Raw genomic sequence first — 15,165 nt, 5'->3', positions numbered from 1 at the left:
ATCATTTTCTCTCAGACACATGAAAGCCGAGTCCACAGATCCTTCCATCAGCGAATAGTTCAAATGTAGTTCAAATGCTTTCCTCGCAAACTTTTCCTTAATGGAGAAGTCAGTGATCTTTACTTGGAACAGATTGAATCTGTGAATATTGATGCTGAAAGCCTGATGAATGTGATTGAACAGCCCCTACTTGATGCTGAAACCCTGATGAATGTGATTGAACACCCACTACTGACTAAGGGCACAAATGTTGGAAACAACGTTTGTTTTGATCAATATAACACTATGGGTGGTGGGAGCAAATTGGAAAAAAAATTAAAAGTATGTTTTTAAAGATAGAAATACTGGTCATGGCTTCCTTTTAGTTTTTGTCCAATGAATTAAAAGTCAACGCAAATGTTAAGTAGTAAAAGAAATGTAAGATCCCTGGTATACATTGTACTTTTAACAATGCTTATGATCAATATCAATAAAATAAAATAAAAGTTATAATATGTAACTTGATATTTGTTAACTTCGCTCGATTTTACTGTGTCCAACATTTGATATTAAATCTTGTGTGATATATGAGAGGGATAGCACACAAGATTGTATCAATGTCAATGAAAGCAATTATTTCTTAAGTTTTCAACCATATTTCTTGAAACTTCATTTCTAAATTTCATACATCAATTGTTCAAGACAGTTTTAAGGTCAATTTCATTCAGTCAAGGTGAAGGCTACAGCTTCACAACCTGTTCATGTACATGTGACAGAGAAATTGTCAGTGCATTCCTAACTAAGTATTCAAACCAAATTTTATAAACCTTGATCCATCATTCTCAACATTAAATCATGCACTACCTGTTTGCATATACACAAGCAACCTCAACTTTCAATAAGTCCTGTTGTCAACATTTGTTGCACAATGCTATCAGTTCTGAAACCAACAATCATGACAACTGTAATAACATAGTATGTGTTCTAGCTGGTACATTTGCAGTACTCTTTTGAAATGTATTTGAAATTAATATGTGCATCTTATTTCAAATGCTAGCCTATGAAGATGATAAAGCTGAACATATGCTATAAAGTTGTTGTTTTCTTTGTGAAGAATTTATGCAATGGAAATAGAGGGAAAATAATGTAACTCTCCTAATCTTGTGTGTGTGTGTGAGTATGTATGTTTATATTTTGTTTATCTTATTCAATATTGAAACATACAACAATGTATCATATTGAATTAGAGTGCTTTTTATATTATTTGTTCATGGGAACACAGATTCAAAATAGTTCCATTTTTCATAAGAAGAGACCTTTTCACTGCAGTGAATATGTAAAACACTTTATTTAAAAGTTTTTCAAAATTATTGAGAGACTTGTAAATTTATGGGTAGCAGTAATCCACTTGCTTATCCACAATTTAGTTTCGGCAAGTAAACATCCTTATAAATATTGTTCTGTAACAATATACACTGACTGATGCAAAATTGAAACTTGAACAAAATTCACACGTATTAAAAAGCATGCCAACCCTGGTCGATGTGCACACTTTACAAGATAACTTGCTTGAATATATATTGATCAATATACAAACTTAGACGATAAGTTCAAAGTTGAGTGAAATCCATGCCTAATTAATTAGCATACTGTACTCTGATTGGTCAATGGTTTTATGCCAAGTAACTTTGTTAGATAAGGCAAGGGTTGATATCTTATTCAACAACAAAGGCAAAGTTCAAAGATGTTCACAATCTGTGCATAATCTATTCAATGGTTTAAAATAATCAGGTATTGGTCAAAGGGGTAAATGCCAGTTTCAGTTTTTAATGTTCTATGAAATACATTGTATGGACAAAGGGAAGCAATTCCAAATTCCTATGCAAATTAATTATCCAAAGGTTTAAAATGATATATTCTAGAGGAAACTTGGTACCACTCTTCTGACAAACCTATAAAGATATACTGTACACACAAGAAGAATAACTTCACAGTGGTACACTTTTACATAAAACTTTGATTCATAACAAATTAACAGTAAATCCTTCTGTACAATATGATGGGAACTTCGTCTTTATTTTGTTCTCCATTCCAAAAATAATATATATATCTTTTGCCTTAGCTTTCAGTACTTTCAGTACTTTGATTTTTTTTCAAATCGCCTATGCGTACAGCATGGTTTTTTCCCGGCTCTCTTTCATGTTGATCTCGCGTCTAACACTACGTAAACACTTGATCGATAATAACCTCGTGAATTATTTCAATATTTATTAAATGAAGCATTGTAAAAATAGTCCGCTTTGATTTTTTCCCCCTTGGAATAGATTTAAAGAGGATGTATTGAATGTCCACGCTTCTAGTATAAACATATTTTTAGCTCACCTGCCCGAAGGGCAAGTGAGCTAATGCCATGGCGCAGCTTCCGTCATCTGTACATCTGTCAACTTTTCCTTTAAAACGCTACTTGTCCTGAACGGCCCAGTAGATTTTGACCAAATTCTGTCAGAAGCATTGTTGGGGGAAGGGGAACAAATTTTGTATAAATGGTGGGTGTGGCCCCCCTGGGGGCTGAGGGGCAGGGCCCAATAGGGGAAATATAGCAAATTTTTTAAAACCCTTCTTCTTCTGTAGGAATGTAACGATTTGTTCCATATTTGGTTAGAAGCAGCCTTGGGTGAAGGGGAACAGATTTTGTATAAATCATGGGTCTGGCCCCCCCAGGGGCCTGAGGGGCGGGGCCTAATAGGGGAAACATAGCAAATTATTCTTTAAAATCCTTCTTCTTCTGTAGGAATGAAAGGTTTGTTCCAATTTTGGTCTGAAGCATCCGTGGGTGAAGGGTAACCAAGTTTGTATAACCCGTGGGTCTGGCCCCCAGCGGCCTGAGGGGCGGGGTCTAATAGGGGAAACATAGCAAATTATTCTTTAAAATCCTTCTTCTTCTGTAGGAATGAAAGGATGTGTTCCATATTTGGTGTGGAGCATCCTTGGGTAAAGGGGAACCAATTTTGTATAGACGGTGTGTGTGGCCCACCTTGGACCTGAGGGGCAGGGCTCAATAGGGGAAATATAGGTAAAACCTTTATAATCCTTCTTGTACCTTAGGGATTAAGGGATATTATCTTAATTTAGTCTGGAGCATCCTTAGGCAAGAGGGACTTAATTTCGTATAAACAGCAAATGTGGCCTCCCTGGGGGCAGACGGGAGGGGCCAAATAGGGGAAACATAGCAAATTCTTCAAAATCCTTTAATCTGTAGGAATGACAGGATTTTGTCCAAATTTGGTATGAAGCACCTTTGGATGAAGGGGAAACAATTTTATATAAACGGTGTGTCTGACCCCCCTGGAGGCAGAGAGGCGGGGCCCAATAGGGGAAATAAAGGTAAAACCTTTAAAATCCTTCTTCTACCATAGGGATTAAGGGATTTTATCCAAATTTAGTCTTGAGCATCCTTGGGCCAAGGGGACTCAATTTTGTAAAAGAAGTGGGTGTGGTCTCCCAAGGGGTAGAAGGGCGGGGCCTAATAGGAGAAATAGAGGTAAAACCTTTAAAATCCTTCTTTGACCATCAGGATTAAGGGATTTTATCCTTATTTAGTCTGGAGCATCCTTGGGTCAAGGGGACTCAATTTTGTATAATTGGTGGGTATGACCCCCCAAAGGGGCATAGGGGTTGGGCTCTGTTTGAAGTTTGTTCTTGCTATATTTCTGAAATTTCATATGTACTTACAGAACCTACCATGGAGTGCTATATCTTAACTTCATACCAATTATTTTAAACATATTCAGGTGAGCGATACAGGCCCTCTGGGCCTCTTGTTATGTAAACCCGTTCTTGTCACTACAAACGAATCACCGTTTGTAAGCGTCATCCGTAGCACTTCCGTACCGTTTGCGTAACACTTGCGTACCGTTTGCCTGGCACTTGTGTACTGTTTGCATAGCACTTCTGTACCGTTTGCGTAGCACTTCTGTACCGTTTGCGTAGCACTTGTGTACTGTTTGCATACCGTTTGCGTAGCACTTCTGTAATATTTGCGTAGCACTTCCGTACCGTTTGTGTAACACTTGTGTACCGTTTGCGTAGCACTTCCGTACCGTTTGCGTAACACTTGTGTACCGATTTGCGTAACACTTCTGTACCGTTTGTGTAGCACTTTCGTACCGTTTGCGTAACACTTGCGTACCGTTTGCGTAACACTTGCGTACCGTTTGCGTAACACTTGCGTACTGTTTGCATACCGTTGTAGCACTTCTGTACCGTTTGCGTAGCACTTTCGTACCGTTTCCGAAGCACTTCCTTACCGTTGCCGTCCAAGGTGGAACAGCGAACGTGTACGGGTCTGTACAACCAATCACAGGGCTGATGGGTCATATTACACGGGTACATAGGCAAACAAATATGACATGGGTATATTCACTGGATAACACAGTACATTATGTGATCAAAGTGTTTCTACTGAGAACTCTCCTTTGTAGTACAGGTATTTGTTTGATCTTTTCTCTGCACTGGTGTTTAACTGAACTGTCTTCTGTACAGGTATGTGTGCCTGTAAGAGCCAGTTGCCAGCATTGAAGGGAAAAGTGATCGTCCTAGGTGCTGGGGACACTGCATTTGATTGTGCTACCTCTGCATTGCGATGCGGCGCCAAAAAGGTGTATGTGGTGTTCAGGAAAGGATTTACCAACATCAGGGCTGTTCCAGAGGAGGTAAATCAAGACAGCACTCCTAGTTACAATAGTGTATCATATGTACATCACCATGTAATGTTCTGTCAAATTTTATGTGTACCCTTACAACAGATGTAGATAGCATTTTTAGCTCACCTGCCCGAAGGGCAAGTGAGCTTATGCCATGGTGCGGCGTCCTTCGGTCTGTCGTCCGTCTGTCCGGCGTCAATTTTTTTCTTTAAACAACTTATTTTCCAAAAGGCCTAGGATGATGATATTTGGCCAGTAGCGTGCTGGAATCAAGGGCTACCAAGTTTGTTCAAATGAATGACTTTGACCAACTTTCAAGGTGACAGGAGTCAAATGTCTTAAAATCTCCAAACAACTTCTTCTAAATAAAATAAGAGGCCCAGGGTACTGATATTGAGCCTGTAGCATGCTTGGATGAAGGGCTACAAGTTTGTTCAAATGAATGACCTTGACCCACTTTCAAAGTCACATGGGTCAAATATGTTAAAATCTTCAAACGAGTTTTCAATAATCAACAGGCCCAGGGTACTGATATTGGGCCTGTAGCACGCTGGGATGAAGGGCTACCAAGTTTGTTCAAATGCATGACCTTGACCCACTTTCAAGGTCACTGGGGTCAGATGCCTTAAAATCTTCAAACAACTTCTTATTAACCAAAACGATCAGGGTACTGAAATTGGGCCTGTAGCATGCTGGGATGAAGGACTACAAAGTTTGTTCAAATGAATGACCTTGACCCACTTTCAAGGTCACTGGGGTCAGATGCCTTAAAATCTTCAAACAACTTCTTATTAACCAAAACGACCAGGGTACTGAAATTGGGCCTGTAGCATGCTGGGATGAAGGACTACAAAGTTTGTTCAAATGAATGACCTTGACACACTTTCAACCTAATGTCCTTGTTCGACATTCAAGGTCACAGGCGTCATATGTTTAAATCTTTTAATAGGTTCTTATGAATCAAACACTGATATTCTGCCTGGAGTTGTATTTTAGCCCACTTTTTAGATTACAAGTGTGAGATTAATACCAGGTTATTTAGCGATTCAGGTCCATTGGGCCTCTTGTTATAATCCTCTGAATTTTAAGGATGTGATCAGCTTTAATTTTACTGTTCTATTCTGTATAAGATTCATCATCATTAATTTGTTATTTTAAGCTCACAGGGCATAGCCTAGAGGCATTTGTTGCCAACCATTGTTCTGTAGAGAGGATTAAAAAATGTCTGCAAAATGTTTGCACATACCGAGCGAGTGGTCACCAATCCAGTCAATGACCTCGCTTGATTTTGCTGAACTAATAATAATAAGCATGTCCCTGAGTTAAATGCATTGTTGGAAAATCAAGCTTACCAGTAAGGCAGTATATATATTTCCTCATATTTATTGGATGTTACAAGGACATGAAATTTCCAAGGAGGATTTTATGGAAAATGAAAGCATACTATTTTGGAAGTAAAAATGCTATAAAGCAATGACCATTTTAAGCTCACCTGCCCAAAGGTGAGCTAACAACGTCCGCCGTCCGCCGTCAACTTTTCCTTTAAACAACTTCTTCTGAAGAACAAACAGGCCTGGAATCATGATATTTAGCTGAAAGCTTCATTGGTATAAGCCTGACCAAGTTTGAGAACGAAAATGATCTTGACCTACTTTCAAGTTCACATGGGTCAAATGTGTCAAACTCTTCAAACGACTTCTCCTAAAGAACTGAAAGGTATAGAATCTTCATATTCAGCTGGTGGTTTCCTGGCATAGAGCCTAACAAAGTTTGAGAACGAAAATGACCTTCACTCACTTTCAAGGTCACAACAGTCAAATGTGTCAAACACTTCAAACGACTTTTGAAGAAGAACTGAAAGCTGTAGAATCTTCATATTTGGCTGATGGCTGTCTATGGCTAGTGCCCAACATAGTTTGAGAATGAATATGACCTTCACTTACTTTCAAGGTCACAGCAGTCAAATATGTCAAACACTTCAAATGACTTCTGAAAAAGAACTAAAAGGTATAGAATCTTCATATTTGGCTGGTGGCTTCCTGGCATAGAGCCTAACAAAGTTTGAGAACGAAAATGACCTTCACTTACTTTCAAGGTCACAACAGTCAAATGTGTCAAACACTTCAAACGACTTCTGAAGAAGAACTGAAAGGTATAGAACCTTCATATTTGGCTGATGGCTGTCTATGGATAGTGCCCGACATAGCTTGAGAAAGAATATGACCTTCACCTACTTTCAAGGTCACAGCAGTCAAATATGTCAAACGCTTCAAACGACTTCTTCTGAAGAACTAAAAGGTATATAATCTTCATTTTTGGCTGGTAGCTTTCTGGGACATAGCCTGACAAAGTGTGAGAATGATGATGACTTCAACTTACTTTCAAGGTCACAGCGGTCAAATATGTCAAACTCTTCAAACGACTTCTTCTAAAGAACTGAAAGGTATACTATCCTTATAGTTTGCTGGTGGCTTCCTGGGATAGTGAGAAAGAATATGACCTTCACCTACTTTCAAGGTCACAGCGGTCAAATATGTCAAACTCTTCAAACGACTTCTTCTGAAGAACTGAAAGGTATACTATCCTTATAGTTTGCTGGTGGCTTCCTGGGATAGAGCCCAAAAAAGTATCAGAACGAAAATGACCTTGACCTAATTTCAGGGTTACAGAGGTTAAATATGTCAAAAACGTCAAATGACTTCTTCTGAATATTCGAAAGATATAGACTCATAATATTTGGCTGGTGGCTTCTTGGGAGAGAGCTCACCAAAGTTTGCAAATGAAAATGACCTCAATCTACTTTTAAGGTCACAGAGGTACCTCATTAACATTTCAAACAATTTGTTCTGAAGAACCAAAAGGAATGGATTCATAAGATTTGGCTGGTAGCTTCTTGGGATAGACCCAACAAAGTTTGAGAAGGAAAATGGCCTTGACCTACTTACAAGGTCACAGGGGAAAATATGTCAAACACTTCAAACAACTTCTGAAAAAGAACCAAAAAGCATAGAAAGATATAATAATATTTAGCTGGTAGTTTCAACAGATGGAGCTGACAAAGTTTGTGAGTGAAATATTTGTAGTACAGTATAATATTTAATGAGAATAATTTGCTATGACTGCTTAAATATTCAGGTGAGCAATACAGGCCCTCTGGGCCTCTTGTCATAAAAGACGTTTAGAGAGAGAGTGTTTGAAGATTTTTTTTAATTTGTATAACTACCTGATTATATATAATATACTGACTGATGTTTGCTGTTTGTGCTGCTTGCTGCTTAGAGGGGCCCAAGAGAGGGTCTGTTTGACTCTCTCACTGTAACAACTGTGTGTGTACATATCCAGTAACTAGCTGTAATGTTTAATGTAAAACATTAAACCTTCCTATTATACTGCAACGTCCATTATCAGGTGACAGTATCAGATGTGAAAGTCACAAAAGCTTTACAATTCAGCAATTCTCCAGTGAACAGTTAGAATTGTCAGCTTGATAGGCCAGCTTTAAAATGGCTGTACCTACATTAATGTGTGTGTGTATAGTAAAAGGCCTATGTCTGGTTTCACACACAGATAGAAGTGATGTGTTTGGGGTTTTAATATCAAGCGGACAAATTAACTTGTGACCCACTTGCCACAGGCTTACTGGTAGTTTTGAAATCTTCACAGAGTTTTAAAACTGGACATCAGTCATCAGTCAATGCATGTTGTCTTGTTAAAGTGACCCACACTTTGACAAACTGAAACACAAATTTACGATTGTTTGAATGGATAATTATATTTTATCCTCACAGTGTGTAGATAGTATTATAGGAATTCAAATTACAATAATTATTTAGTTGATGGATGTCACCGCTTATCTCTGAGTATTTAGCCTCAAATTGAAGCTTCATATTTCCCAACCAGTGAGGACATTGACCTGTTATTTTAAACATGAGTGTCACTGTTGATTCTTCATAAACAAATGTCAGTTCCTTTAGCATAAGGTGCAATAGTCAATACTAAGAATTGTGAATTTGCAATAGGATGGCAGATCACAAGTTTAAATTTAAATTCCAAGGGGCAAATGTATGATCAAACCTTTTTGTTCATGTTTCTCATGTGGCTATAATTAAGTTAACATCAAATTTTGAACCAAGTACTGTTCGGAGGTGAGTGACCATAATTCTGATTTACTGCCACATTATAAAACTATAACAATGTGAATTTGATTTGATTGATGTGGTTCAAATTTCATGATTAACTCATTACAATAAATTAACCATTACTGTTAACCCTTTAACCATTGTAGAACATAATGGACACATCCATATCAATGCATGGTAGAGTCTACTTAAGTTACATAGGGGAGAAAGGGTTAAATCAGTGAAATAATCTAAACTTGCAAATAGGATTTTTTTCTGTCTGAGACATCATGAGTTCAAACTGAAATTCAATTAGGCCGATTTGATTGATATTTCAAAAGAATAAAATATGATAAAATGAAAACAAATAAACTAAAGATAGATATAAAAAATGGTTGCCAAATATATTCCGATTTGCAAACTTGTCTATACTGCAAATCTTTGGGGTCAATTGGTTCTTTTTTATTCAAATTTTACACAAGTGTTTCTTTTTTTGTCTCAATGTTAATACATATACTGATGTAATGAAACAAGTGGCTACATAATGAATCACCAAGATCCTAGGTAAAGCAGTGCTACAGTGTATAAACTACTGGTTCTGTACCTCTCTCACAGATGGAGCTGGCTAAGGAGGAGAAGTGTGAGTTCCTGCCATTTATGTCACCACGCCAGGTGATGAGAAAGGGTGGTCAAGTGTCAGGGATGGAGTTTGTGCGAACAGAGCAGGATGATGACGGAAACTGGGTGGAGGATGAAGAAGAGACAATCAGAATAAAGGCAGACTATATCATCTCGGCATTTGGATCAGGATTGTCAGAATCCGAGGGTTGGTATTAATTGTAGGGGATTGTCAGGACCAGAGGGTTGGTATTAATTGTAGTGGATTATCAGAATCAGAGGGTTGGTATTAATTGTAGTGGATTGTCAGGATCAGAGGGTTGGTATTAATTGTAGTAGATTGTCAGGACCAGAGGGTTGGTATTAATTGAAGTGGATTGTCAGGACCAGAGGGTTGGTATGAATTGAAGTGGATTGTCAGGACCAGAGGGTTGGCATTAATTGTATTGGATTGTCAGGACCATAGGGTTGGTATTAATTGTAGTGGATTGTCAGGACCAGAGGGTTGGTATTAATTGTAGTAGATTGTCAGGACCAGAGGGTTGGTATTAATTGTAGTATATTGTCAGGACCAGATGGTTCAGCTATTAATTGTAGTGGATTGTCAGGATCAGAGGGTTGGTATTAATTGTACTGGATTCTCAGGACCAGATGGTTCAGGTATTTATTGTAGTGGATTGTCAGGACCAGAAGGTTGGTATTAATTGTAGTGGATTGTAAGGACCAGAGGGTTGGTATTAATTGTAGTGGATTGTCAGGACCAGAGGGTTCAGCTATTAATTGTAGTGGATTGTCAGAATCAGAGGGTTGGTATTAATTGTACTGGATTGTCAGGACCAGATGGCTCAGGTATTAATTGTAGTGGTTTATCAGAATCAGAGGGTTGGTATTAATTGTAGTGGTTTGTCAGGACCAGAGTGTTGGTATTAATTGTAGTGGATTGTCAGGACCAGAGTGTTGGTATTAATTGTAGTGGATTGTCAGGACCAGAGGGTTGGCATTAATTGTAGTGGTTTGTCAGAATCAGAGTGTTGGTATTAATTGTAATGGATTGTAGGACCAGAGGGTTGGTATTAATTGCAGTGGATTGTCAGAATCAGAGGGTTGGTATTAATTGTAGTGTATTGTCAGGACCAGAGAGTTGGTATTAATTGAAGTGGATTGTCAGGACCAGAAGGTTGGTATTAATTGTAGTGGATTGTCATGACCAGAGGGTTGGTATTAATTGTAATGGATTGTCAGGACCAGAGGGTTCAGGTATTAATTGTAGTGGATTGTCAGGATCAGAGGGTTGGTATTAATTGTACTGGATTGTCAGGACCAGATGGTTCAGGTATTAATGGTAGTGGTTTATCAGAATCAGAGGGTTGGTATTTATTGTAGTGGTTTATCAGAATCAGAGGGTTGGTATTAATTGTAGTGGATTGTCAGGACCAGAGTGTTGGTATTAATTGTAGTGGATTGTCAGGACCAGAGGGTTGGCATTAATTGTAGTGGTTTGTCAGAATCAGAGTGTTGGTATTAATTGTAATGGATTGTAGGACCAGAGGGTTGGTATTAATTGCAGTGGATTGTCAGAATCAGAGGGTTGGTATTAATTGTAGTGTATTGTCAGGACCAGAGAGTTGGTATTAATTGAAGTGGATTGGTAGGACCAGAAGGTTGGTATTAATTGTAGTGGATTGTCAGGACCAGAGGGTTGGTATTAATTGTAATGGATTGTCAGGGCCAGAGGGTTCAGGTATTAATTGTAGTGGATTGTCAGGATCAGAGGGTTGGTATTAATTGTAATGGATTGTCAGGACCAGAGGGTTCAGGTATTAATTGTAGTGGTTTATCAGAATCAGAGGGTTGGTATTTATTGTAGTGGTTTATCAGAATCAAAGGTTTGGTATTAATTGTAGTGGTAAATGTCAGGATCAGAGGGTTGGCATTAATTGTAGTGGATTGCAGGACCAGAGGGTTGGTATTATTAGTGGTTTGTCAGAATCAGAGGGTTGGTATTAATTGTAATGGATTGTCAGGACAACTGACCAAAGGTCACAGTGTTCGGGTTAGAGTTCAAGGTCAAGGTCAAGGTCAAACTTTGTAGCTTTTCACTAATGAGCATTTTAATGAAGCAAAGTTGATCGGAATGAAATAAAAAGTCAACTGACCAAAGGTCAAGATCACTGGGTCAAAGGTCAAGGTCAAATTTTGTAACTTTTCACTGATGAACATTTTGTTATGATACTTTGAAGCAATGTTGCTCAGAATAAAACAAAGAGTCCATTGCCTAAAGGTCAAGGTCACTGGGTCAAAGGTCACGGTAAAATTTTGTAATTTTTAACTGATTAACATTTTGTTAGCATATTATGAAGCAAAGTTGGTCGGAAATTAACAAGGAGTCAAGGTCACTGGGTCAATGTCAAAGTCAAATATTGTATCTTTTTACTGATAAACATTTTTATCATGTTATTATGAAGCAATTTTGTTCAGAACTTAACATTGAGTTAACTGACCTAAGGTCCAGGTTAGGGGGTCCAAAGGTTTAAGGTCAAGGTCAAGTTTTGTATTTTTCACTGATGAACATTTTGTTATGATATTATGAAGCAAAGTGGGTCAGAATTAAAGAATAAGTCAACTGACCAAAGATCAGGGTCACTGGGTCAAAGGTCGAGGTCATTTGGGTCCAAAGGTCAAAGACAAAGTGGATACCTGACCTTGACCCTGGCTCTTGATGGAGGAGGTATTTAAGGTGAAATAAAACAAATCAAAGCTAACAAATGGGTCTTGCACCGGCATTTACATTTCTGTTAGCCCAGCAAATATGGAGGTGGAAGGAAACAAGGCTCGCATGTAAAATGTATATTTTGCTTCCTTGCGATTCTTTTTGAAATCCAAATGTATAACGTCAAGCTCAGCTATATGGGCAGATTGCTTCTTGATGATTATGGGGGATATATTGCCACAAGACGGGGCCCTTACTTATCTTTGATGTACCTTTAAAGATATACTGTACACACAAGAAGAATAACTTCACAGTGGTACATTTTTACATAAAACTATGATTTATAATAAATTAACAGCTAACCCTTGTGTACAATATGATGGGTACTTTGTCTTTATTTTGTTCCCCTTTCCAAAAATAATATATAATTCTTGATCTACCTTTTGCCTTAGCTTTCAGTACTTTCAGTTCTTTGGTTAGGTACTTTGGGTAACCATTCTTGTGAGTACTTGTGGTTACCTTCCTTGTGTGTACTGTTATACTAGTGGTGGACGCTATGAAGCCTATCAAGTTCAACAACTGGGGGTTACCCGAGGTCAACACTGACACCATGGCAACCAGTGAACCGTGGGTATTCTGTGGGGGAGACTTGGCTGGTGTCGCCCAGACTACAGTGGAGTCTGTCAACGACGGCAAGACTGCCTCCTGGTACATCCACAAATACCTCCAGGTATTTGTTTTGGGTTAATTGAATGAAGAAATATTTTGATGAAATCATAATTAGCTCACCTGCCCTAAGGGCAAGTGAGCTTATGCCGTGGCGCAGCGTCCGTCGTCCGTCGTCGTCGTCCGTCGTCAACTTTTTCTTTAAAACCTATATCCTCCTAAACGCCAAAGAGGATTTCAACCAAATTAAGTCTGAAGCATCATTAGGGGAGGGCAATCATTTTTTTAATAAATGAGGTTGGTTCGACCCCTGGGACCAGGGGGGCGGGGCCCTGAAGGGGAACGTAGCTAAATTTGCTTTAAAACGCATCTCCTACTTAACGCCAGTGAGGATTTCAACCGAATTTAGTCTGAAGCATCACTAGGGGAGGGCAATCATTTCTTAAATAAACGAGGTTGGTTCGACCCCTGAGGCCACAGGGGCGGGGCCCTGAAGGGGAACCTAGCTATATTTGCTTTAAAACGCATCTCCTACTTAACGCCAATGATGATTTCAACCAAATTTAGTCTGAAGCATCACTAGGGGAGGGCAATCATTTCTAAGTGAGGTTGGTTTGACCCCTGAGGCCAGGGGGGCAGGCCCTGAAGAGGAACTTAGCTAAATTTGCTTTAAAATGCATCTCCTCCTAAACACCAGAGATAATTTCAACCAAATTTGCTCTGAAACTTCATTGGGGGAGGGCAATCATTTCCTAAATAAATTAGACCGGTTCGACCCATGGGGTTAGGAAGACCAGGCCCCAAAGAGGAAAATGATCTCATATTTTGCTTTAAGATGCTGATATCCCCTAATTGCCTGCAAACATTTCTTAATTGAATGAGGTTGATTTGACCCCTGCGGTCCTAAGAAATGGTACAGCTAGATTATCATATTCTATGATGTAGTTTTTATAAATTGTTAAAAATTGGTTTCTAGGTTTATAAAAGCTTACAGTTGAATGAAAATTAAAGTATTGTCTAATTACACCCTGTAATATGACATATTACTTATTTCAAAATCTGTTAACATGGCAACTCAATGGAGGCCCCTGATTAGTTGAAAGTCAGATATTGTGGTCCCAGTTGGGTTAGAACATAGATCATGTTTGGATTTGAGGAAATTTCATATAAAGATGTACTAATGCATTCAGTTGTAATGACTTACATATAAAACCTGGTGAGCGATACAGGTCCAATGGACCTCTTGTATTCTAAATTACAATTGAACGTTTCTTTTAAAAAATCAATGTATAATGATATAGACATATACAAAATTGCTTATCATCCATTCCAGTAACATTTTCCATCAATATTATAAATCTAGAAATTGACCCATACCTGACATTTTTGTCAAACTAAAGTTTCCTGATTTATGAGGTTTCTGTCTCAATTATAACATGTTGACAGTCCCTCCATGGTCTGCCAGTCCCTGCAGTACCAAGCCTGCCTAAGTTCTTCACAGCGATTGACTCTGTAGATGTCTCAGTGGAAGTGTGTGGCCTTAAGTTCCCCAACCCCTTTGGTCTGGCCAGTGCCCCTCCCACCACTAGCAGTGCCATGATACGCAGGAGCTTTGAACAAGGTTGGGGGTTTGCCCTCACCAAAACCTTTGCCCTCGACAAGGTACTCGCTCTACAATATGATATTATTGACATTTTGATTGTTTAGAATATGTATTGATTCTATTTTACATTGATGTATGTGGTTAAATTTAAAATGTCAGTGTAAAAAGACATATCAGCATTTAAGTAAAGAAGACAGACAAATTCACAGTAGGAAGTAATTATATATATAATACTAAATCTTTGATTTTCAACAAGAACTATTGAGATAGAATTACAGTGACATGATTTGATAATGCTGTAATTTTCTTTTCAAATTCCTTCATGCATATATAAACCAAAGATAAATATTTCAGGATATTGTGACAAATGTTTCTCCAAGAATTGTTCGTGGGACAACATCAGGCTACCTGTATGGCCCTGGCCAGGGTGCATTCCTCAATATAGAGCTGATCAGTGAGAAAACTGCTGCCTACTGGTGTCAGAGTGTCACAGAACTGAAGAGAGACTTCCCTGACAAGGTGGGTAAATACCCCTCCACTTATAACCTAAAACTACTGGTGTAAGAGGGTCACAGAACTTGAAAGAGACTGCCCTGACAAGGTGGGTAAAATACCCCTCCACTTATACCCTAACACTACTGGTGTAAGAGTGTCACAGAACTTGAAAGAGACTTCCCTGACAAGGTGGGTAAAATACTNACAGAACTGAAGATTGACTTAACTTACAAGGTGGGTAAAATACCCATCCACTAATACCCTAACACTACC

General features: G+C 38.6%; 1 protein-coding gene across 2 annotated transcripts in view; it reads left to right on the top strand.

Moving 5' to 3' along the window:
- The window catches only part of LOC110451490 (dihydropyrimidine dehydrogenase [NADP(+)]-like), a 115,334-nt gene that overhangs the window by 47,602 nt on the left and 52,567 nt on the right, over positions 1-15,165 (top strand). For both annotated transcript variants that reach the window (XM_021499533.1, XM_021499534.1), the window contains exons 10-14: positions 4,522-4,691; positions 9,416-9,626; positions 12,674-12,858; positions 14,241-14,456; positions 14,752-14,916. In XM_021499533.1, the coding sequence (XP_021355208.1) occupies positions 4,522-4,691; positions 9,416-9,626; positions 12,674-12,858; positions 14,241-14,456; positions 14,752-14,916 (947 nt within the window). The remainder of the gene's footprint in view (positions 1-4,521; positions 4,692-9,415; positions 9,627-12,673; positions 12,859-14,240; positions 14,457-14,751; positions 14,917-15,165) is intronic.

This window comes from Mizuhopecten yessoensis, unplaced genomic scaffold (genome assembly GCF_002113885.1).
Source record: "Mizuhopecten yessoensis strain PY_sf001 unplaced genomic scaffold, ASM211388v2 scaffold6087, whole genome shotgun sequence".
Taxonomy (NCBI): domain Eukaryota; kingdom Metazoa; phylum Mollusca; class Bivalvia; order Pectinida; family Pectinidae; genus Mizuhopecten; species Mizuhopecten yessoensis.
This window is presented reverse-complemented; position numbering and strand designations above follow the sequence as displayed.